Source organism: Oncorhynchus masou, chromosome 13, assembly GCF_036934945.1.
Source record: "Oncorhynchus masou masou isolate Uvic2021 chromosome 13, UVic_Omas_1.1, whole genome shotgun sequence".
Classification (NCBI taxonomy): Eukaryota; Metazoa; Chordata; class Actinopteri; order Salmoniformes; family Salmonidae; genus Oncorhynchus; species Oncorhynchus masou.
In genome coordinates, this window is record NC_088224.1 from 34,593,831 (window position 1) to 34,618,467 (window position 24,637).

At 43.7% G+C, this 24,637-nt stretch overlaps 1 protein-coding gene across 8 annotated transcripts in view; it reads right to left on the minus strand.

The window, feature by feature from the left end:
• Positions 1–3,443: 3,443 nt before the first annotated feature.
• Positions 3,444–24,637, minus strand: part of LOC135552134 (myocyte-specific enhancer factor 2D homolog) — a 31,979-nt gene continuing 10,785 nt past the window's right edge. Inside the window, exons 2-13 of one of the 8 annotated variants that reach the window (XM_064983553.1) lie at positions 21,088–21,469; positions 15,572–15,775; positions 15,025–15,168; positions 14,542–14,755; positions 13,788–13,844; positions 11,806–11,987; positions 11,383–11,412; positions 10,378–10,504; positions 9,763–9,916; positions 8,118–8,186; positions 7,583–7,630; positions 3,444–6,999 (exon numbers count right to left, since the gene is read on the minus strand). In XM_064983553.1, coding sequence (XP_064839625.1) covers positions 6,573–6,999; positions 7,583–7,630; positions 8,118–8,186; positions 9,763–9,916; positions 10,378–10,504; positions 11,383–11,412; positions 11,806–11,987; positions 13,788–13,844; positions 14,542–14,755; positions 15,025–15,168; positions 15,572–15,775; positions 21,088–21,141 — 1,710 coding nt within the window. In that variant the 5' untranslated portion in view covers positions 21,142–21,469 and the 3' untranslated portion in view covers positions 3,444–6,572. The remainder of the gene's footprint in view (positions 7,000–7,582; positions 7,631–8,117; positions 8,187–9,762; positions 9,917–10,377; positions 10,505–11,382; positions 11,413–11,805; positions 11,988–13,787; positions 13,845–14,541; positions 14,756–15,024; positions 15,169–15,571; positions 15,776–21,087; positions 21,470–24,637) is intronic. The other 7 variants (XM_064983557.1, XM_064983558.1, XM_064983559.1 and 4 more) reach the window with 7 other exon arrangements.

The following is a 24,637-nucleotide window of genomic DNA, read 5'->3' on the forward strand; positions in this document are numbered from 1 at the left end:
GAATAACACAGATCTGGTAAAAGATAATACAAAGACAAAAACAACCGTTCTTTTGTATTTGTTGTACCATCAACTTTAAAATGCAAGAGAAAGGCCATAATGTATCATTCCAGCCCAGGTGCGATTTAGATTTTGGCCACTAGATGGCAGTGTATCTTCAAAGTTTTAGACTGATCCAATAAACCATTTCATTTCTGTTCAGAATGTTGTATTATCAAGACTGCCCAAATGTGCCTAAATGGTTTATTAATGACTTTACATGTTCAAAATTGTGCACTCTCATTAAACAATAGCATGGTATTCTTTCACTAATACATACTGAAAATTGAACAGTACAGTTAGATGAACAAGAATTTAAGCTTTCTGCCAATATCTGATAAGTCTATGTCCTGGGAAATTTTCTTGTGACTTACAACCTTATGCTAATCGCATTAGCCAACATTAGCTCAACCATCCCATGGAAAGGACACAGATCGAGAAGAAGTTAATGAAGCTGCCAGTTGAGGACTTGTGAGGCATCTGTTTCTCTAACTAGACACTCTAATGTACTTGTCATCTTGTGCAGTTGTGCACCGGGGCCTCCCACTCCTTTCTATTCTGGTTAGAGTCAGTTTACACTGTTCTGTGAAGGGAGTAGTACACAGCGTAGTACGAGATCCTCAGTTTCTTGGCAATTTCTCGCATGGGATAGCCTTCATTTCTCAGAACAAGAATAAACTGACGAGTTTCAGATGAATGTTCTTTGTTTCTGGTCATTTTGAGCATGTAATCATACACAAATGCTGATGCTCCAGATACTCAACTAGTCTAAAGGCCAGTTTTATTGCTTCTTTCATCAGGACAAGACAACAGTTTTCAGCTGTGCTAACAATTGCAAAGGGTTTTCTATTGAGCCTTTTAAAACTAACACAACGTGCCCTTGGAACACAGCAATGATGGTTGCTGATAATGGGCCCCTGTACGTCTATGTAGATATTCCATTAAAAAAATCTGCCGTTTCCAGCTACAATAGTCATGTTCAACATTAAATGTTTACACTGTATTTCTGATAAATTTGTTATTTTAAAATGGACAAAAAGTTGCTTTTCTTTAAAAAAAAAAGACATTTCTAAGTAACCCCAAACTTTTGAACGGTAGTGTGAAGTTGAAGTTGGAAGTTTAAATGTTTTTGGCTAAGGTATATGTAAACTCAGTTTTTCACAATTCCTGACATTTAATCCTAATAAAAATTCCCCATCTTAGGTCAGTTAGGATCACCACTTTATTTTAAGAATATGAAATGTCAGAAGAGTGATTTATTTAAATCACTTTCCCAATGGGTCAGAAGTTTACATATACTAATTGAGTGTTTGGTAGCATTACCTTTAAAACTTGTGTCAAACATTTTGGCTAGCCTTCCACAAACTTCCCACAATAAGTTGGGTGAATTTTGGCCTATTCCTCCTGACAGAGCTGGTGTAACTGCGTCAGGTTTGTAGGCCTCCTTGCTTGCACATGCTTTTTCAGTTCTGCCCACAAATCTTATGGGATTTAGGTCAGGGATTTGTGATGGCTACTACAATACCTTGAGTTTGTTGTCCTTAAGCCATTTTGCCACAACTTTGGCAAAATGGTTGGGGTCATTGTCCATTTGGAAGACCCATTTGCGACCAAGCTTTAACTTCCTGACTGATGTCTTGAGATGTTGCTTCAATATATCCACATCATTTCCTCCCTCATGAAGCCATCTATTTTGTGAAGTGCACCAGTCCCTCCTGCAGCAAAACACCCCCACAACATGATGCTGCCACCCCCGTGCTTCACGATGGGATGGTGTTCTTCGGCTTGCAAGCCTCCCCCTTTTTCCTCCAAACATAACGATGTCATTATGGCCAAACAGTTCTATTTTTGTTTCATCAGACCAGAGAATTTCTCCCAAAAAGTATGATCTTTGTCCCCATGTGCAGTTGCAAACCGTAGTCTGGCTTTTTTTATGGCAAGTTTGGAGCAGTGGCTTCTTCCTTGCTGAGCGGCCTTTCAGGTTATGTCGATATAGGACTTGTTTTACTCTGGATATAGATACCTTTGTACCTGTTTCCTCCAGCATCTTCACAAGGTCCTTTTCTGTTGTTCTGGGATTGATTTACATTTTTTTGCACCAAAGTACATTCATCTCTAGGAGACAGAACGCGTCTCCTTCCTGAACGGTATGACAGCTGCGTGGTCCCATGGTGTTTATACTTGCGTACTATTGATTGTACAGGTGAACGTGTTACCTTCAGGCTTTTGGAAATTGCTCCCAAGGATGAACCAGACTTGTGGAGGTCTACAAAAAAAAAAATCTGAGGTTTTGATTTTCCCATGATGTCAAGCAAAGAGGCACTAAGTTTGAAGGTAGGCCTTGAAATACATCCACAGATCACATCCAATTGATGTCAATTAGCCTATCGAAGCTTCTGAAGCCATGACAATTTTCTGGAATTTTCCAAGCTGTTTAAAGGCACAGTCAACTTAGTGCATGTAATCATCTGACCCACTGGAATTGTGATACAGAGAAATAATCTAAACAACTGTTGGAAAAATTACTTGTCATGCACAAAGTAGATGTCCTAACCAACTTCCCAAAACTATAGTTTGTTCACACATTTCTTGTTGAGTGGTTGAAAAATGAGTTAATGGACTACAACCTAAGTGTATGTAAACTTCCGACTTCAACTGTATATGACAACAAAACACACCGACATGTAGCATGCTAATGTTAAGTAGCTGGCCTGGCACATCGTTGCCCATGAAAGAAAGTTAGGCTAGAGCTCAAGCATTTTAGCCAGGTAGCATAGGACAACAAACTAGAAGCGTGTACCGACAGTCAGGATGGCATTGGCGTTGCTCTTCAAGTAGGGTGAGTCATCATGTTTTGTCTACTTGCACAGACAGACAGAGACACAGAAATCCGTACCATTCCACAGCCACATATGTACCTTAAGTTGATTAAACAAATAGTTTTTGGTATATTTTTAGTTGTCACTGTATTTATCACCTAAGCTTAGTATATGTTGAAATGTTGCTTCAATAGTGTAGGCGGCTCCTGTTTTCATTGCGACTTGCAGTATCTCAGTGGTTCCAAAATCAGTTGTCCAAAAATGTCAGAAACATGACCTACAGTAAAGTCAAGCAACTGTTTGTTACAGGCAATATGTTTTGTGGACTTCAGACAGATGTTGCACTCCGGTTTTGTAATGAAACAAATGTGTGGTTGAATTTATTCTGCCACCGTGTCTTGTCTCGGTCTTAGATAGATAGAGATATATCTCTATCTCAGCGTCAAGCCATATGAACTAACAGGTTATAGTACAAACAATTATCAAAGCATGTGTGATAACATGTTGCAATTTGGCTTTTTCCCCCCTGGGTTGGCTTCCCCTTTGATTTTACCCACGCACCGTTGCTGTTCAAAACAGATACGCTTTTTCACTCAATTTGTCTATTTAATATATAAAATACGGTAAAACATACACAAAAAGGATAAGATTAAGGGACTTGGGATACTTTGGTACAACAAAACACTTGTAAAAGCGGTATAGAATGTTCATAACATATCAGTGCATACATTGCATATGAAAATATACACAAAATGTATATAATTCTCAAACAAGTCTTTACAACAAAAACCCAAAGCAGACTAACTGAACACAATATATTATCAATCATTTTCATATATTTGACTTATGCTACATTTATACGAGGTTGTCTTACTCATTTGTGATGCATTTTGTTAATGTTGTATGTAACATGAGCGTTTCGTATAATCCCATGCATTTACATTTTGTAATTCGTTTTAATTGCTCATTTCAGGTTCCCCCACATAAATATTTTCATATCTTAAAATCAATATTGCAGCATTTAACTGGTCTTCTCCTTCATTGCATTTGCTATATCACAATAACTGAGCGTGCAATTTTAGCAAGTTGTTTCAAGAAAGGAAACCAGTTTCATATCATGTATATAAGGGCGATTAAATAAAAAAGGTTGAATATCCTACACAAAATACCAGAAAAATAAAAGCTCCATAATACAACAATAAGTAACTGTCACCAGCACAAATTAACACTTGAAAAATAAGATCTAGAAAACATTTTACACAAAAAAAAAAAAAGATGCAGGTTTTTCATTTAACATAGATTGTCGAGACTACATTGCTAGAACATTTTGTACATGAGTGACCTGCAATAGACAGGGTGTTAAAACCAATCAAGTGTGGTGTCAAATGTCTCATAAACCAAAGAGGGACCTCTCCCTCAGACTGAGGTGGTCGTGACGACAAGTTCAGACTAAAATGTAGTGTGTAGAAAAGAAAGCCCCTTTGTCAACGAATTGGGCCTGTTGTTGTTCTTCATTCTAGACATTCCATTTCTATGTGAAATGTTGCACCCCACTAGATAAGTCACTGGTGCCAGCCATACACACTGAACCCTGGGATTCACCTGAGCAGGCAATGAAACTAAATCAGTGTTGCATAATGGACAGCAGTTACATTTGTAGAAATCAACACCACCTACTTACATTGTTAAATAGGACAAGTCCATTTGACCAAGCTGACGGCAGAGTGTGAACCATATGAAAACATGATTTCATATGGGACAAAAAGTGGTTTCAAAATCGGCAAATTACTTTAAATAAAGTCGCTTTTGTTTTTGCGCAACCTTAGTGTATACTGTAGTTCAAAGTTAGATCGTTTTAAGAATGAATGCCATGATTCAATGCAAATGTCACATTGTGCTCCGTTCTTTGCTTTCAATAGTAGAATCCATTTCATTTCTATAACTTGTGTTATAGTGGTCTATCATTTGACTTTGATAATAGGGGATTGGGTTCAGAGCGTGAGGCCAAAGGACATGTTGACACTGTAGCCAAGCAGGCCTCTAAAGAGTGAGTGAGAAAACGTGCACACCATCAACACTAGCATTATATTAAGTTACTGAAACAAACTCCCCGGGCTACTGCTGCAGGACTCCTGCATCGTAGCTCGAAATTACAATCACACTCATATGCAAACAGATTCACTGAGAGAATGACCACATTGTTTGTTTTAGGGATACCTAGCAAAGTCTATGCAAATATAATCATATTCACACACATCGTCCGTATTGAAAAGCCAACTGAAGCTATAGAAATATAGAATGTGTTTTTGAATTCTGCTGAAACAGCTCTTTTGAAACATTGCCAAGAGTTGCAGAAAGCCAAGGGAACATCAAACGCTTTTGTATAATGGGTGATTGTATACAAAGTTTAACTCTTCATCCCCCAAAACGATCTACAGTTAAACAGTTCTAACCTTTAACAGCAGGTCTAAAATGCCAACATACCAAATACTTCCCTAAAGAGAGCAACCAGAAGTCCAAAACAAAACATAAAATGTGCATTGCATTGTGGTCTTCTACTAGTAGAATGAGCCTTAAGAAGTCCTCTGATGCGTGTCCTGCATCTAACCTCATTTCTGGAGCAACAAAGATTTCAACAATTCCTTCAATATCAGAATGGAAACAGGTGATGATGACTCCAAATGCATCTGAGCAGAGAGAGGGCAGAAACAAAGGCTATGAGTGTTTACTGTTGTTTCACAGAGGCTGTCAGTCATAACTGAACAATATTCTTCAGTGTCCCTCTACCTGCGTCCGAGGCATTTGGCATTTAGGAGAAGAGGTTGATATCGGCACTCTGGCAAGGGACTCATTTTGGCCTTGGCTGACAGTGCCAGTTGACCGCAGAGTGCCACCACCTGAGGCTTGAGCGTTGGAAATTGGTGGCAGCGGTAGGATCCATTCCTGTGTATCCCTGACCGACCGGACATCCTGTTTTTGCCCGTCTGGGTCTCTTCGCTCAGAGCCACCGATGAAGCCGAGCCAACAATCGTCGCAAACAGCGCTCGTCAAAACAGAGTCATTCCCAATGTGGATTTTGAAGGGGGGGGGGCTTTCTGGAAAACCGACTGCTAACTGCTAATTATATCTAACAGAACTGAACAGTCAATATGGCAGGAAGTCCCACGGTGAAAACAACCAGCACTTGTTGAGCATACAGCATAAAGCCATCCATCATACTGTTACCGATAGTCGTGCTCAAACTAAATACGTGACCTGTCGACTGTCGTCCAACGAATCTAGTCCCTTTTACAAGTGGCATAAACAGCAACGAGCAGTCGAAACATTTGAGAATGTTCCATTTTAAATCCATCCACTCAAGTCCCGATTGATTTTTTCGTGGGAATTGACACTTGCGCAAAACTCAGTTTGAGCAAGACCGCATCGAGATTCTTTGAGCCCCCATATTCATTGCGCCGCCCCATACAGATTCCAACACATTACACCATCCTCCCCTCAGGTGGAACGCAAGCCCATACCGTTCTCTCTGCTTTGAGTCCTGGGCAGCTGGGTAAGTGGTTGGATAGGAGGCAGGGAAGGGTGTGGTGGTGGGTGGCAAATGTCAGTGGGGAGGGGGGGTTCAGTGCGTGTTAGGGGAGGGGGTTCAGTGTGTGTTGGGGGAGGGGGTCTGTGTTCGAGGTGCTTCAGGGGTCGATGACATTGGCGGCGTGGCCTCTATGTGACCCACGCATCGAGTCTCATGCGTTTGATGTTGGCTCCCTCCTGCTCCACCTCATTCTGGGCCCGGAGGAGCTCCACCGAAGGGCTGAAGTCAGGAGGCAGGGAACGGCCACGGTTGCCCGCTGCACTTCCGCCAATGCCGCCGCCTGCCCCAGGGTCATCCCGGTCATTGCCCTCGTAGGAGCTGCCGTTGCTGCTGAGGCTGTGGGCGGGGGAACGGCCAGTTGGTGGCTCCAGGCACAGTAGGGAACCAGGGTACTGTGGCGGGGGCACGGTCGTCTGGATGCCCCCTCCAGAGGAGGGCGGCGGGGGGCACGGTGAGTGGCGGTCTCGGCCGGGCGAGATGGGTTCAGACTTGATGCTCACATTGGAGTTGGTGTTGACAGTCAGCATGGCGCCCTGAGGTATGTGGCCCACCGGCCTGAGCGTCAGAGAGAGAAGTGCAGGAGATGGGAGGGGAAACAATGAGCCACAGCACAGAGATGGAAATTAAGAAAGAGAAGGAAGACAAGATGGATGAGAGTCAGTTTCACCTGACAATCAATTGCAAAACAAGCATAGTGACAGGCTTTTGATGTGAAGTTTCAGACACAAAGAGCACCAACAAGGCATAGTGGTAGCAACACCATTTGAGTCAATGATCAAATCCATTCCAAGCAATTGACAAGCAAAATTCAACTTCAAGCTCCCAAAATCCATACAAAAACAAGCAACAGCATTAAAAAAAAGCATGAAATTGCCTGTGTATGGCAGGTGATTTGGCAAAGGGATCATGGTAGCTATCGAAAATTATCATCCAGAAACTGGGTTTTTCAGAAATTCCGGTTGGAGGATTCCCGATTCCAGAATTTCTGAAAAACCTGGGAACTGTGGTAAAGTTTCCAGAATTTTTCAACCTTACACCCGTTTAATTAAGAAAAAGGTTGAAAACCACCATCACAGAAATGACATGCCGGGGCAGCCAAAAGCGCACAGACATTACACAGTACGGACAAATACAGTACCGGCCCAACCACTCATCTCTACCCAAGAGGAGGTTGGACTGTGAGGCGCTGTGGGGAGAAAGAAACATTGGAGACACTTGCAAAAGGAAATGACAGTATGTAGCTATGCATGTGAAAGGTGTGCAAGGGGTGTATGGGTATTCACCAATCTACCTATCCATCTATACAGCAATTTAAACAAGCATAGATGGATAATACATTTATGGAGAGATCATAAATAGATTGAAGTTGAGCCCAAACCCATTTCTTCAAATATAGGAGCATGAAAAACATTTGCAGGTGCAGAAAATTACATTTCATGATTTTCATAAGTGGTCTCTGGACAGTGTTTCCGGATTCAATGTTGGACAGTCCTATGGTTAATGCTAATATGTCAATATGTCACCCTGTTGAAAAGCCAACTCCCTCCCTTTATAATACCAGAATTTGCGCACAGTATAATTGACACTGTCCTGAATAACATTGTTCTGAAAAGGGATTGTGTGAAAACAGAGAATAGAGAACAGTCCCCAACCACCCGAAGGCACACATTCACCTTAGATTGGCTGCCAGACTGGAGATCTGGCTAGACAATTCCCCACTCTGTTTGTCCATGCCCCACATGCTGTGGACAAGAGAGAACACGCAGTCACACAGGCTACTGAGGCTGAGTGTGTGTGTGTGTGTGTGCGCACGGCTGGGCTATTGGTTCTCGCAGCGGGATCCATTTTGACCTCTGCCGTTTGGGACAAACCGTGACTTCTCTCCTTAAGGCCTGGAAGACCCGCCCGTTAACAGCGTAGCAGGTTCTAAGGAAATATGCTTTCCTGTATGCTGCCATCGTAAAGCGGTGTGTGGAGTAAGAACGCAGCACAATAGGACAGTCCATATTGGTGCCCCGTCAGAGGAAAGGAATACAGTGCATTTGGAAAGTATTCAGACCATGACTTTTTCCACATTTTGTTACGTTAAAGCCTTGTTCTAAAATGGATTCAATTGTTTTTCCCCCCTCATCAATCTACACAATAACCCATAATGACGAAGAAAAAAACTGTTTATATACACGTTTGCAATTTTATTAAAAGACTAAAACAAAAATACCTAATTTACATAAGTATTCAGACCCTTTGCTATGAGACTCTAAATTGAGCTCAGGTGCATCTGGTTTCCATTGATCATCCTTGAGATGTTTCTACAACTTGGAGTCCACCTGTGGTAAATTCAATTGATTGGACATGATTTGGAAATGCACACCTGTCTATATGAAACAGTTGACAGTGCATGTCAGAGCAAAAACCAAGCCATAAGGTCGAAGGAATTGTCCGTAGAGCACCGAGACAGGATTGTGTCGAGGCACCGATCTGGGGAAGGATTCCAAAACATTTCTGTAGCATTGAAGGTCCCCAAGAACACAGTGGCCTCTATCGTTCTTAAAATGGAAGAAGTTTGGAACCACCAAGACTCTTCCTAGAAAAACTGAGAAATCGGGGGAGAAGGGCCTTGGGTCAGGAAGGTGATCAAGAACCCAATGGTCACTGACAGACAGAGCTCCAGAGTTTCTCTGGAGCAAAGTACAGAGATCCTTGATGAACGTACTCCAGAGTGCTCATGACATCCGACTGGAGCGAAGGATCACCTTCCGATAGGACAACGACCCTAATCACACAGCCAAGACAACGCAGGAATTGCTTTGGGACAAGTCTCTGAATGTCCTTGAGTGGCCCAGCCAGAGCCTATACTTGAACCCGATCGAACATTCCTGGAGAAGAAATGGGAGAAACTCCCCAAATACAGGTGTGCCCATCGTAATATCCAAGAAGACTCCAGGCTATAACCGCTGCTGAAGGGGCTTCAACAAAGTACTGAGTAAATGGTCTGAACTTGTAAAATGTGATCTCCCATAATGACAAAAAAAAAAGACATTGTAAATGGTTGAGGGGAAAAAAACAATCAATTTTAGAATAAGGCTGTAACGTAACAAGATGTGGAAAAAGTCCAGGGAAAAAAGACAAATTCACAGACCCCTTCCAAAGAATGTGAATTGCTAGCAGCTACAAATGACACGGGGACACTATGCTACATGACAGGAATGATCAGTCAGTGTTTTTGATGTACAGGTCGACAGTCGTCAAATGGTTTGTAGAGAACGGAGGAGGGCTTCATGGTTGCTTTGTGACGTGGCAATGCAAGGATGGACTTACACCAAGTTGCTAAGCGACGCCAGACTAAGTTGTTGCTGTTGTTGATGTTGCTGCTGGGATAAAGACTGTTGCCATGGCGCGTTGCCTTGCAGCAGGCCGCCTGGTGACGCCAGGGCGTGGAGAGCGGTGATGTCAGCGCTCGTCAGCTGGTATTCTGAGGGAAGCGAAAAACAGAGGGAAAACTGTTGCACATTTCCATACATGTGCTGTCATTTTTTTATTAAATCAAACTTAATCTACTGTATATAGGAACTCAAACTCTCTGTGCAGTTGTGGTGCATTTTGCAGCTCGTTGTTACTCGCTCTTTGCTACTCTGAAACTACTGATCTTCGATGACATCAAGTGTCAGGGAGAAATGAAAACCAGAAGGACTGTGTACAGAGTTGTGCAATCCTGACCTACAGTGTGTGTGCAGTATATATCAGTGGAGGCTGCTGAGGGGAGGACGGCTCATAATAATGTCTGGAATGGAGTCAATGGAATGATATCAACCACATGGGTTTGAATCCATTCCATTGACTGCATTCCAGACATTATGACCCGTCCTCTGCTGGTATATACACAATACAAGCATGTATAAGCATTTGTAGCCATCTGCTCATGCTTCAGGTAACCTGTGTTGTAAGCTGTCGGCATGGCGGAGAAGGGCATCCCCTGCGCCAGGAGGCTGGGCGTTGTCACGGAGACCACCGGTGTGGTGAGCATCTGGGTCACTTGTGCACCGGCCAAACGCTGGGCATTCTGGGATGAAAGGAGATGAGAGGGAGACTGTTAGACCAACTAAACAAAGAATTTCAACCTTGGTGTTGGACAGAACTGAGCGACATGTTTAAAACCCCTGTGTATTCAATGAATGGAACTTTTGACATGCTTGAATGTCAACACGGTTGGATTCATGACAAGCTACGACTTTCAAAATGTCTCTCGTATTAGGTAGAGGTGGTGTTGGGAGACATCGTGTGACATCATGCATCAACACACATAATAGTAGTGGTGGCATTGCCAGGTGAACGCGAGCCTTAAAGTTATAGTTCACTTAAAATTTCTAGCTGGAAATAAGCAAACTTCAAAAAGTGAACTATCCCTTTCAATGTGTGCCATTCATCATTTGGGTAACCCCATGCAGTTTCCAGATGGACAGGGAACGTGCTGCGAGGTGGTGGCAAACTGCCAAGGGAAATGACACCCGTCATGCTACCCAATGGTGTCATGGTTTGACGGAAGAAAATGGGCCTACAAACAATGTCGATGAGCCGAATGAGGTGTGCGGCGAAAAATCGTCCAAAGTTCCTGCTAACGTTCCCACTGATAGATGCTGGCGTTGCTTGAAAGCTACCTTTATTTTCCCCCTTAAAATACACAAACTGATCATAGTTGAATGACGATATGCAGTCATGCTGGAATCCCATAACCTCGACCCTAAAGCCACATGCAGTCAGATGGCAACCATAAACTCATGACCATACCGCCACATGCCATTGGACTAAAGACAGAGACCATCTATACTTTGGCCTTAAATGACAAGTTGCGTTGCACACTTGTGACCATGTGAATGGAGGTGGGGGCTGGGGTGGTCAACAGTCATCGACACATGCGAGTGACGGTAGAGAAAGATTCACCTCGCTCACCATCTCCAGCTCATCATCTGTCTGCAAAGGGACGGGAGCGGAGATAATTACACCACTGACCTTTCTCTGAACTCAAAACACAGTCATCTCTAGTTTAGACCGACCGTTGACTAAAAAGTCATGCTGGAGAGAAGACAGTATTCATAGAGAAGAAAAGGTCCTGTTTGTCAATGATTATATATATATATATATAGGCAATCTGGAACTTCCATGCTAGATTTCACTGGTTACGAAACTGAGATAAACCTGTGCATAACAAGTGTCAAAGTTTGTAGAAGGGGAATATTCACAACCTCTGTAAAGTCCTATGTTGATGCAATTAAAAAAGGTGTCCAAACACAGACGGGTCCCATATTTAGTCTGGTAAAGCCTGGTTGGCCCTGGTTAGACCTGGTTCGGCATGGTTGAGCTCACCATCTGCATCAGGCTCTTCCCACCCTGAGTGGTGATTACCCGGATGTCTGGCTTGCGGCTGTTGACCATCTGTGGGCTCTGAGGCGGAGGTGGGGACTTGGCCGGAACTACTTTCCCCAGGCTGTTGCCGTTGGACACCGAGAGGAGGCCCGGGGAGGCCCTGGCACTGATGTATCCGTTAGCTGAAGGGGGAAAAGGAAGAGAGAACATCCAAAGATAAATGACAAAACAGCTTGTAGGTAAATCAACACCTAGGCACAGCAATAATTGTTTAGTGTACTTAGAAGATGGAACCTCTGACAGATGTTAAGTATTTCCTTTCATGATCACCAATCTCAAAAGGACCTTATATATGACATACAGCAAAGAGCCTATATGGTCTCTGAGGAAATTAGATGGAGGATCAGACCTCATGGTTTGTGCAATGCGATCATCTAAATGAGCAATAATCACTTAAAAGCGGGCCAGATGAGACAGAACAGCCGCAGACAGAAAATCCTACAAGTGGTTGCTAAAATGGCAGTCCTCAAAACAGTTTGTTATGGACTTGGGGCTCGGGTAAGCTACGACGCAATTAATAAACTTGCCCTACTGTCCAAGTGTGTCTTGCAAGATCACGTAGGCCTAATGATTAGTTTGTATTTTACATAATAGAACCCAATATAATAGCATAGTAAACCTACAGAATATTACTTTACACCAAAAACATTTTCTTAGGAGCTTTTAGGATAGTTAGCTCACTGATCATACCAGACAAAACTCAACAGTGTGCGCCACCAGGCAGGATAAAGTCTATGCTTGGATTGAAAATAAAATACAAGACTAAAAGTTTGAACACCGTGTGCTCTGATTCGCTCACCAAACATTTACTCAAGAAGATCCTAAATGCACATTCCCATGAAACTGATTGAGATCAAATGATTGGCTTGCAGATGCAGTGATGACGGCCCATCTCCGTTCGAAATATAACATTTTCTTGAGACAATGTGGTGGGCATAGGCCGACGTTGCAATTGGAGGATGTATTTTATGCATATTCTATAATGATATTCAATTGACTACAAACAGTATGTCGGTACAAACTGAGAAATTATGACCAGAAAAAAGAAAAAGCTCCTGCACCTAAAAATAAAATAAATAGCAATATATGACTGGATGTACACAAACACACTCGATGACAAACAATGCTTTGATTGAAAAATAATATTATATACATGTGTCCGTAGTCATCTCGCATGGCTCGTGAGCTGTGAGAAGGTGTGTACAATCCACGGCAAAAAGTACATTGATTACACAGAAAAACATGTTGACGTGCGTCACACAACATGACAAAATGTCTTTACATCATATCCTCAGCTATCCCTGGACTGCATGCTTCAGCCATACCGCTAGGTAACCCCCCTCTGTCCAAAAGGCTAGATTTGATTTCTCCCCGAGGGAGGGTTGACAGTGACACCTGAACCTTCTGGGTCTCCCTCTCTACCTGCCACCCTCCTGCATTGCTCCCGGTGTCGATCCAGGAAAGTGCTGGGGATTCCAGGCACGCCAGCTGACAGTCAACATTCCCAGATGATTCGGGGCAGTCCCAGTAATTAGTGACGGTAATGACAGAGAAGGGAGGGAGAGGAACTGCTAAGGACCTGGGTGGAGTATATGATTACTCTTGGCAATGTGTCAAGCATCAAATGTTTTTCACTTGCCATTCCCTAGTCTTTTAGCAGGCCCTTTGCTTAAAATTATTTTTTTTAAAGCAACATCCGCATTTCCAAAATGCTGATATTTATTGAGACTTTTGGAAACGTTTTTCCGTCATTTGAGCATCTCAATCAATCATTGTGGGCGCAAAATCAGAGTACGGGAATTTGTGTCGAGCGCCTAAGATATTGGATTAATTTGTTGTTTTTCACTGGGTACGCCGATTTCTTAGAGCGTAGTATTGTCAGTAGCAGTGGTATTATAGAGAAGTCTGTCAAGGTTACTCACGGACTGGACTTGGGCATCCGCCATTTGAGTTGTTCAAGTCGCCGCCGAGCATAGCACCTGTTGAAATGATGAACACTGGCTGAGCAAGAAAAATATGAACATTCCTACTAGTAAGATACGGAATGTAAATGTTTATTACTTTCACCTGCATTACAAGTATTCAGATATTTTCGATTTGAAAATACAAGTAGTTGAATATTGGAATGTATTGGCAAGTATAAATAAATGCTCCCATGCATTTGAACTCAGGTCCTAGGAGTATTTGGAAGTATTTGGAAGTATTTTGTTTTTTAAATAACGTTCATAAATAGCTTAGAATTTGAAAATATTTGTATACTTTTCTTCTAAATACATTTATTTCAATGAGCGTTAATCACTTAAAAGCGGGCCAGATGCGACAGAACAGCCACAGACAGAAAATCGTACAAGTGGTTGATAAAAATGGCAGTCCTCAAAACAGTTTTATGGACTTGGGGCTCGGGTAAGCATCGACGCAATTAATAAACTTGCCCTACTGTCCAAGTGTGTCTTGCAAGATCACACAGGCCTAATGATTTAGGTGTATTTTACGTAATAGAAGCAAATATAATAGCATAGTAAGCAGTATATTACTTTACACCAACGTTTTCCATTGCATGTCATGATGAACATGACCCTGGTTATGGCAAAGCACAGAGTTTGTGTGGAGAGAAAAGATGACAACCTAATTTCCTCCACATGCCACAGTAGAAGGCCCTCCCACTCTTTCGCTCACCTGCGCTGGCCGGTCGCTGTGGCAACCCGGGAGATCCTGTGCTTCTCTGGAGCGCCGGTGGCTGGGGTGACAGGTGGTGGTTGTCAGAGAGCGATGACGACGTCACGTAGGAGGTGGTCACCATGGCGTTCCCGGGGTTACTGAACTGCAATGCGTTCTGATTAGAGGCCTGGACGGTGACGGGCACGGAGAATGTGGGGGGCGGGACTGAAGACTGAAAGAGATGAGAGAATTGACAGTTAGCACTTTTCAACCATGTTTCAGGCCTCTTGATATTGTATAGACAATGGAAGAACAGCAGTTTGATACTGCTCTAGGTGAAAGGGAGCTTCCACCGGTGTTCCTCAAACCTCTATTTGAGTACCACCAGCCAGTGCACTTATTTGACCTATCCCAGTACTAGCAGCCGTACTAGGGGATAGTGGCAAGCTAAGAGCAAGGGTTTTTAGATTGGGTGAGATGGTGAGAGAGGGAGATACTTACACTGACACCGTAGCGCTTGAAGAGGATGTCTAGGTCTTCGGTGGTCTTGCGGTATTTGTCGTCGTTCAGGGGGCTCTGGTCGATGGAGTCCTCTCCGTCCGGCTCGGGACTTTCGCAACCGCTGAAGCCTTTCTTTCGCAACGTCTGTGATGACAGGGTGAAAAAGAGCGGAGGGAGACAAAAGGAAAAGATGACACGGAAGGTGGAGGTTAGTCTGGCTGGATATGAACTAGTGAACACGAGAGTTTCAGACTCCCGGATCTGGCAAGAAGACACACAGCTCAGTTCTGAGACAACATTCCCATTCCCTCTCTGGCTGCTATTTGCGTTCCACAACACAAGAGGCTACAGAAAGGCGACAAATACGGTTCGTTGTTCTGCCAAGAACTGGGTTCAAAGCGGTTAACTGTGCGTGATTGAGCTTGCCTGGCGCAGTGGGACCAAAGGAATAGTCACAAAAGCGCAAATCCTGCCCACCTGGCATTCCAGGCAGGCTCAAACAAAAGTGGTACGGTTAGAGGCGGATGGCTCTTTGTGATTGCTTTACCTCGATGATGTCAGCGTTGGTCCGGCTCTCATGGGGCTCGTTGTACTCGGTGTATTTGAGCAGGACCTTGTCCATGTCGGTGCTGGCGTACTGGAACAGCTTGTTGGAGTGGTTGAAGATGATGAGGGCGATCTCACAGTCGCACAGCACGCTCAGCTCGTACGCCTTCTTCATCAGGCCAAACTTCCTCTTGGTGAACGTCACCTGGATGGGAGGAGATTTATTTATTCTCTTTTACATTTATTAATAAGCATTTTGGCCATCAGCATTGTCACAAAGTCCTTTACGCAATAACATAATGGAGTGTGATGGGAAGAGCTTGCAGAAAGGAAGGCGTGAAAATTAGTTGTGGTGTGTCTGTAGAGGGTAAATTCATGTCATTAACACGTCCGGCAGCGTGACAAATCTGAGTGAACCGGCAGTGCGGGTTTCCTTTACCTGCTATTCATTTAAATTGGTGCCACCGGCAGGTTCTTCAGTGACGTTTTCATTAGGGCACACTGTAGCAAAATGCTTCAAAACATTGTGCCACAAAAAAAATCTCCCTCCATTTCAGACTGCTTTCTTCAAGTTGTGCCGAATGAACATGTCCCAACTTTGCCAACTAATTACAGTCCCCCCCCCCCCCCCCCCCCTTCCCCATTTCTCAGATCCTACATACAAATGAGATGATTTGATGATAAAACTGATAAGGGCCTTTAATATCCTATCTTCTCACACATACGACAAAACGCACACGCAAGCAAGTGCGCACAAGCACACGGAAGAGCAATAGAGGACAAGGAAGGGTGTAACATCTACTGGGGTTATGCTTTTGTAATACGCTATTAAGCAACGCCACTGTAGTGATACATGACCTTTGGTCAGCAATTCTGGATTTGATTTGAACGTTTCGTGTATCCATGTTGTGTGTGTACATTTCTGAATTACTGGAGGCAATCGCCATTGTTATTGGGGAGGAATGTAGGAATGTGAATGAGGAACATCTGTCACTGAATAACTGACATAACCCGACCATAGCCCTTGTACCAGTTCTATGTATTTTGCTTATGTACAACCAGGAAGATTATTTTCATGTTTAACCATTCATGACTAACAAATTCATCTAAAAATCGGAACATCAGTCCAATAGCAGGGTGGTGGTTGTTAACTCTATACCTATTTGTGAACAAGAACCGTAACAGATGACTCCTTGAAAAATGAGAAACTCACTTGCACATACAGTACAATTGCACATTTTTCCCAAAACAGTAGCACACAGAGACACCCCTGTACTCAGCCACAATCTCACTCACACACTTTTACCATTTCAAAACACACACACACACACACACAGAGAGAGATCAGTGACTTCTGTCCCTGATATGACTGTGTCCACTGGCCTGCAGCTGCTGTGGGTGGATTGATTTATCTGGAGCAGCTGTCCGCAGAGCTGTGTGTGATCTGGTTGACTCCATGCTGGTTTATACTCTGTGCCTGCTCGGCCTGAAACACTATGCACTCTCAGAAAGGGCCATGGGGGCACGAGCGCTCCATTCACATCAAACACAAAAACACCCTCAAACAAACCACGATACACTCTGCACAAACCCAGAAAACAGAAAAATTACACTACAACACTGATACGATGTTCGTTAAATGGGCACAGTGACACTAACATAGAGAAAGATATACATTTGCACTTGGGTTGGGCAGTAGCCAAATTGTCATGTCATATAATCCTTCATACAACCTGGGATTTAAGGTATTACCGGCTTAGTACACTAGGGGGTGTACTAAGCCCATTGGGCATCAACTACCACAATGCTATCAAAATTAGCCCAAATAATAGCGAATTTCCATGGAGGCTGCTAGCTAAACAGGCTAACGAGAACAAAAAAAAAAATGTAATTGTAAAAGACAGGCAGTCCAACTCATAAAGTGATACATATACAAGTAGGAGCTACCAAATGTCATTTTTGGTGAGTTTGGACATTTACAAGCGCCATTGTGCAAATGAACAGTACTGGCTCTAGAGCAACACACCTGTGTGTGTGTGTGAAGTCTGTAGTCGCAAGGGCAACGGGACTGCCTGCTCTGCTCAGAGAAGATGGGGGAGGAGCAGAAATCAAAAGATATCCTGATGTTTTAAGCAGACCACCATAGTCCCTGTGCCGGAAAAACTCTAAGTAACCTGCCTAAAACTTGCAACCTGTAGCACTCATGTCTGTAGCCATGAAGTGTGTATCTCATGGGTCACCCTCAAAGCAAATTCCTCCTTTGGCAGTCTTTCCTTCCGGGTCTCTGCTGCCAATAACGAACGAACTGCAAAAATCACTGAAGCTGGAGAACCAGATCTCCCTTACTAGCTTTAAACACCAGCTGTCAGAGCAGCTCACAGATTACTGCACCTGTACATAGCCCACCTGTAATTAGCCCATCCAACTACCTCATCCCCATACTGTATTTATTTATTTATGTTGCTCCTTTGCACCCCAGTATCTCTATTTGCACATTCATCTTCTGCCGAACTACCATTCCAGTGTTTAATTGCTATATTGTAATTACTTCGCCACCATGGCCTATTTATTGCCTTACCTCCCTTATCTTACCTCATTGGCACTCACTGTATATAGATATTTCTACTGTATTATTGATTGTATGTTTTTTTTATTCCATGTGTAACCCTGTGTTGTTGTATGTGTCAAACCGCTTTGCTTTATCTTGGCACGGTCGCAGTTGTAAATGAGAACTTGTTAATCTGGTTAAATAAAGGTGAAATAAAAATATGTAAAAGTGCTTTGAAAGGCTGGTCATGGCTCACATTGACACAATTATCCCAGAAACCCTAGACCCACTCCAATTTGCATACCACCCTAACAGATCCACAGATGATGCAATCTCTATTGCACTCCACACTGCCCTTTCCCACCTGGACAAAATGAACACCTATGGGAGAATGCTATTCATTGACGACAGCTCAGCATTCAACACCATAGTTCCCTCAAAGCTCATCACTAAGCTAAGGACCCTGGAACACCTCCCTCTGCAACTGAATACTGGACTTCCTGACAAGCCACCCCCAGTTGGTAAGGGTAGGTAACACATCCGCCACGCTGATCCTCAACACTGGGGCCCCTCAGGGGTGTGTGCTCTGTCCCCTCCTGTACTCCCTGTTCACTCATGACTGCATGGCCAGATACGACTCCAACAGCATCATTAAGTTTGCTGATGACAACAGTGGTAGGCCTGATCACCGACAACGACGAGACAGGCTATAGGGAGGAGGTCAGAGACCTAGCAGTGCGGTGCCAGGACAGCAAACTCTCCCTCAATGTGATCAAGACAAAGGAGATAACTACAGGAAAAAGAGGACCGAGCACACCCAATTCTTCTCATCGACAGGGCTGTAGTGGAGCAGGTTGAGCGCTTCAAGTTCCTTGGTGTCCACATCACCAACAAACTAACATTTTCCAAGCACACCAAGACAGTTGTGAAGAGGGTACGACAAAACCTATTCCCCTCAGAAGACTGAAAAGATGTGGAATGAGTCCTCAGATCCTCAAAAGGTTCTACAGCTGCACCATCGAGAGCATCCTGACCAGTTGCATCACTGCCTGGTATGGCAACTGCTCGGCCTCCGACCGCAAGTCACTACAGAGGGTAGTGCATACTGCCCAGTACATCACTGGGGCAAAGCTTCCTGCCATCCAGGACCTCTATACCAGGCGGTGTCAGAGGAAGGCCCTAAAAATTGTCAGACTCCAGCCACCCTAGTCATAGACTGTTCTCTCTGCTAGCGCATGACAAGCAGTACCGGAGAGCCAAATATAGGTCCAAGAGGCTTCTAAACAGCTTCTAACCCCAAGCCATATGACTCCTGAACATCTAATGAAATGGCTACCCGGACTATTTGCCCCCCCCCCCCCCCCCCCGTTACACCGCTGCTACTCTGTTGTTATCATCTATGAATATTCACTTTAATAACTCTACCTACATGTACATATTACCTCGACTAACCAGTGCCCCCGCACATTGACTCTGTACCGGTACCCCCCCCCCCCCCCATATATAGGTCTCGCTATTGTTATTTTACTTCTGCTCTTTAATTACTTGTTAATGTATTTCTTTTTCGTATTTGAAATGTTCTTGAAACCTCATTGTTGGTCAGTGGCTAGGAAGTAAGCATTTCACCTGTTGCAATCGGCGCATGTGACTAATAACATTTGATTTGATGCCCCATCACCTTAATTCAGCCACTTACTTCGATGACGCAACCTCTTAAGTTTAACTTGCTAGTTAACTCAGAACTCAGAATTCAGTTTTTCACACATAAGAAATCTAAATGCTTCTTATTGTAATTTCTGCACAGCATCAGAATCATTCTGTGCTTCAGCTGCACTTCTCCACTCTGATGAGAGTTCAGCAGGCTATGCTCCGATTGAGGTGAGGCTACTTTCCTCTGGTAAAAATGCTAGATTTAAGAGAAACATTTTAAGCTCATTTAGCAAACTTGTGTGGATGCCAGCCAAGGTGTTGCACTTCTATGGTCATCTGATGAAAATTAAGCTATTTTCTGCCAAATCTGTAGCACAAAACAATAGTTGCACGTCCCTGGTCACTCTATTGAAGCAAAAAACACACCACTTTTCAATATAAAATGCGACCCCTGTCAACACACCGCTGGACTCACCTGCCCCCGCTTTCTCTAGTTGTGCTATTTACAGACACGTGACTGGCTCAACTGGGGGCGGCAGGGTAGCCTAGTGGTTAGAGCGTTGGACTAGTAACCGGGAGGTTGCAAGTTCAAACCCCCGAGCTGACAAGGTACAAATCTGTCGTTCTGCCCCTGAACAGGCAGTTAACCCACTGTTCCTAGGCCGTCATTGAAAATAAGAATTTGTTCTTAACTGACTTGCTTAGTTAAATAAAGGTTAAAAATAATTAAATAAACTGTTCTGGGGATCTATGGTAAGCTTCATAATGTCAAATAATGTGACAGGTGAAATAAAGAACGCAATCTGCTTTTATCTTTTAACATATTGCACAAGTTCACTTCATGTATTTCTGTAAAAAGTCAACTACAAATCTTAAAAAGTACAGAAACACTTCAAAGAAATAGTTCCAACCGCATTGATGGTGTTGAAAAACCATCCCGTGGCCATTTCCAAATACCCCGAGGTATACATGCAGACTTTGCACCTGTTATTTTTATAACGAAACAAGCTAAAATCGTTATAGTCTTATTAACCATAAGCTCTATCCTTCTCATCGGTTATATTTGACCGTTTTTGGTCAATTTATTTCAACAGGTACGTACTTTGCACCGGTACAAACAATGAACCTAGCCCATGGTGACAAATGGGCCTTGGTGGGCGAACACATTCATGGGTCAACCTGGGTATAACTGGATCGGAAGGACTACTTTTGTTTTTGTTCAGTATTCAAAGAAACAAGGCCCCATCTTTCTCGACTATAATAACAACAACAATAGCGTTGGTACAGACTTTGGAGACACGGCCACATCTCAGTCTCACCTGTCTGTTCCTCTCATCGGTGATCCGTTGGATCTGAATCTTCTTCCTCCCCATGCTTCCTGGTGGTGGTGGTGACTGTTGGCTGGGGTCAGTCAAACAGGGTCAAAAGGTCAGAAGGGCCTCCTCTCAGGTGAGGGGGAAGGTTAGCCTATTAGCTCTTTCTGGAGCACGGGCAGCCTCAGAAAACACACGCAGTCGCGCGCACACACACTCCTCTGCCCAGATCTGGGGTGACGGGCTAGAGGGTTTTCTGTTGCTATAGCTGGTGGAGAGGGGGGTGGGGGGAGGGGTAGGGGTGGGGTGGGGGGGGGTTGCCCTCAGTTCATTGTTCACTCAGGTCACCAGTTTCTTGACCGTTGTTGTGGTGAGGACGATGTCACTCCTGGAAAGGGAGGGGAGAGAGAGTTACTTCTACATGCCTTAGGTACACACAGGAAACAACCCTTATGGTGCGTTTACATAGAACAGCTGCCGTGTTTCAGTTGTATGTGACCAAAATGCCTCAGAAACTGTGGTCTATGCTACACTGTGGGGGGGGGAACAAAACTAACTGAAAGACAACTAAAGTAACCACAGGATATAAAATATATTCATTGGACTGATTCAACAAAGCAGATTTGCTTCTAATACTACAACTTACTGTTAACAGTACTGTGGACCCAGTTACATAAGAGAAACATGTCATTTTTCAAAACCTGTGGCTTAAGGACAATAGCCCAGGTAATGCCGTCTGACCTGTCTGAGCGCACACACACACACACACACCTATTATGCTCCAGTCAGTCAGTTTAGGCACGTAGAGAAAAACAAGTAAAATACTCCCTGCAGCTCAATGTCAGAAAGGCTCTGATGTCACCCTGCCCTTGTCACTCCTCCCCATCGGAGCGTGATCCCGCAGCCTCACACTGAGGAAAGGCATGCTAACCGCCGCTAGCGCTTCCATCATATTAGCGACAGCCTTCAATTCATCAAGGCTGGTCTGTGACAACAGGGTGGCGCACTAAGCGCTAACTGCCCAGTAGAGTAATTCCCAAGCACAAGGACATCAGAGGGAAAGACGGACGGATTACAGCAAGCGTCTATAAAAATACCTGTGTTCACACTACACACATGGGGGGGGGGGGGTATTTGGGTTGATTGAACTTCCAGGTGAGCCTGATAGATTAGAAGTCTGTAGCATATTAGCGTGTAGCGTGATGGTTTCATAGACTAAAGTGAAATGACAAGATGAGAAGAAGCAACAAGGCCAATTTCCTACTCTGGAATCAAACCTCGTTTCTTGGGGCCTGAGACTGGTGGGTGGAAGCAATGTGGTTCGAAAACATTCTGCAGTGATTTTAAGCGTTGAATACTGAAGAGGGACCTAAAATGACTAAACAGATATCAGAATCACCTTCATTTGCCAAGAACATTTACGCATGCCCGGTATTAGCCATCCCCCTTAACATTAGGCACTTCCTGCCAAAGCCCAAAGCCATTGAACCTGGAACAAAGCGGATTCTTCTTCACCATAGTCCACACTATGCGTTTACTCTTTTAGCAGGGGTTCCTTTCCATTCAGCATACATTTTCATTACATTAATTACATCCTCATATTCCTCTCATAAGACTCTGTTGTAAGCTGGGGCCACATCTCGAGAGGGTGTCTTACGGGGCTCTTTGTAAAACTGTGTTCAATTAGTTGTTCTCAGAGTTCAACGAACAACCTCTGTTATTTGGCACTGGTTTGTACCGTGCATATATTTTTGGTGTTTAGGCTTCTATGAATACATGAGTGGTTTTAATACAAACCCAGGCTATAGCCGAGTGCCCTCCCTACACTGGGATCAGAAGCATAAGGGAAAGCGTCTCTGTCCCAAACGTATTCCATGTGTCGTACAGTATTGCAGTTTCCCAAGATGCCAAGTGCATTGAGTCCAATTAATGCTCAGCTGGAGGGAAATCCTGCATACACAGTGGCTCCCCAGTATCGATGTTGAGGTAAACTGCACTAAAACCAATGACCGAAAAGGAACCAGGTAAATTTGCACAGACCATGGTAACCCCCACCTCAGTCAGAACCCACCTGTGTCCTTTAGTACACGGGTCTGTGCCGTCCACCTTCATATTCACAAGTCGCATGTTTCACTGCTTCAATGTGAGGGGGAACGTGTTCAGAATTCACACTCTTCTGACAGCCATGCAAGGTTGTCATGGCCCCTCACTGTGTGCTCACAGTGCTATAGCCACACTTGTTTGATGGCTTGGACTGATATGACAAACTTGGCATGATGTAGCCAAGCAAAAGCTCACTTTAGCAACCAACCAAGTACTCCAGGATAATATGGAATCATGTAACACAAACACATGGGTTTAACATGCTAAGCGACCATATATCGTTGAATATGGAACTATTCGGTTACACTGAATGATCGGCCTGTCTGTCATTCAATGTGATGGTGTCTAACTGTTACACCAAATGACAGGCGACTGTCATTGTACTGTCCAATAATGCCACCGCAACTTATCTACACATGAACACAGCCTTGTGGCTGTTATGTAAATGCCAAAAGCGTTTCCCCTTCAAGCGCTGACCCGTCAAGCCCCTAGCTTTTCAGTGGGATCATTGTGAGGCCAGATGGAAAATATGCAAAGCCTTCTCTGTAGCTGGTGGAGAGCACTTAGGTCCTCCACAAAACCAGCTTTATTTAATCATTAAAGGCCTTGGGAAAGTGAGGACTGGGCGGGAAATGTGCTGCCAATGTACAGTACCAGTCAAGTTCGAACACACCTACTCATTCCAGGGTTTTTTGTTATTTTCTACACTATAGAATGATAGTGAAGACGTCAAAACTATTAAATAACACAACCAAAAGTGTTACACAAATCAAAATATATGTATATTTGAGATTCTTCAAAGTAGCCACCCTTTGCCTTGACAACAAACACATTTACAGTAAATTAAACATGACCTAATTTGCCCAAACAGCCCATCAGAAATGATAAATACACCAAAGCTCTCCATTCAAATAGCACGACTAAAAACAAACTTAAATTGTGTGTTTGTATGATGGCAAGTGCCATTAAAAGACCGTGTTAGAGGAGGGCTTTGCCTATGTAGGTCACAGACACTTAACAGTCTGAAGACACTGGCCATGACAGGACAATTACCTCCAAAAGCACCCAAGTGTTCCTCCCTGTGATCATTTCCTTTATCAAACATGACATTCGCTCCAGAGTGTTTCATCTAAATAAAAGCATATGGCACAATGTGACACTCCATCGAGGGAAACTGCATATAGGTGACTATATCCATATTGGGCAAGAAAATTGCTTTTTTTATGTACCATCACCATATTCATGGGAATCCTAGACAGTAGAACTCACGTTCTACCCTCTCCTGAAAATGAGATCAGTCCTTGATTCCACTTTTCCAGGTAAATATTTTTTTTGATAAATATATTACAATTTAGCCTCCGCACTTGCCCCCTTTCTCGACAGAACAACAGTAAACAGCGGCTGGTGAGGTCAGGGAATAAGTTGTGGATGTGCCAAACCCCAACAGTATACC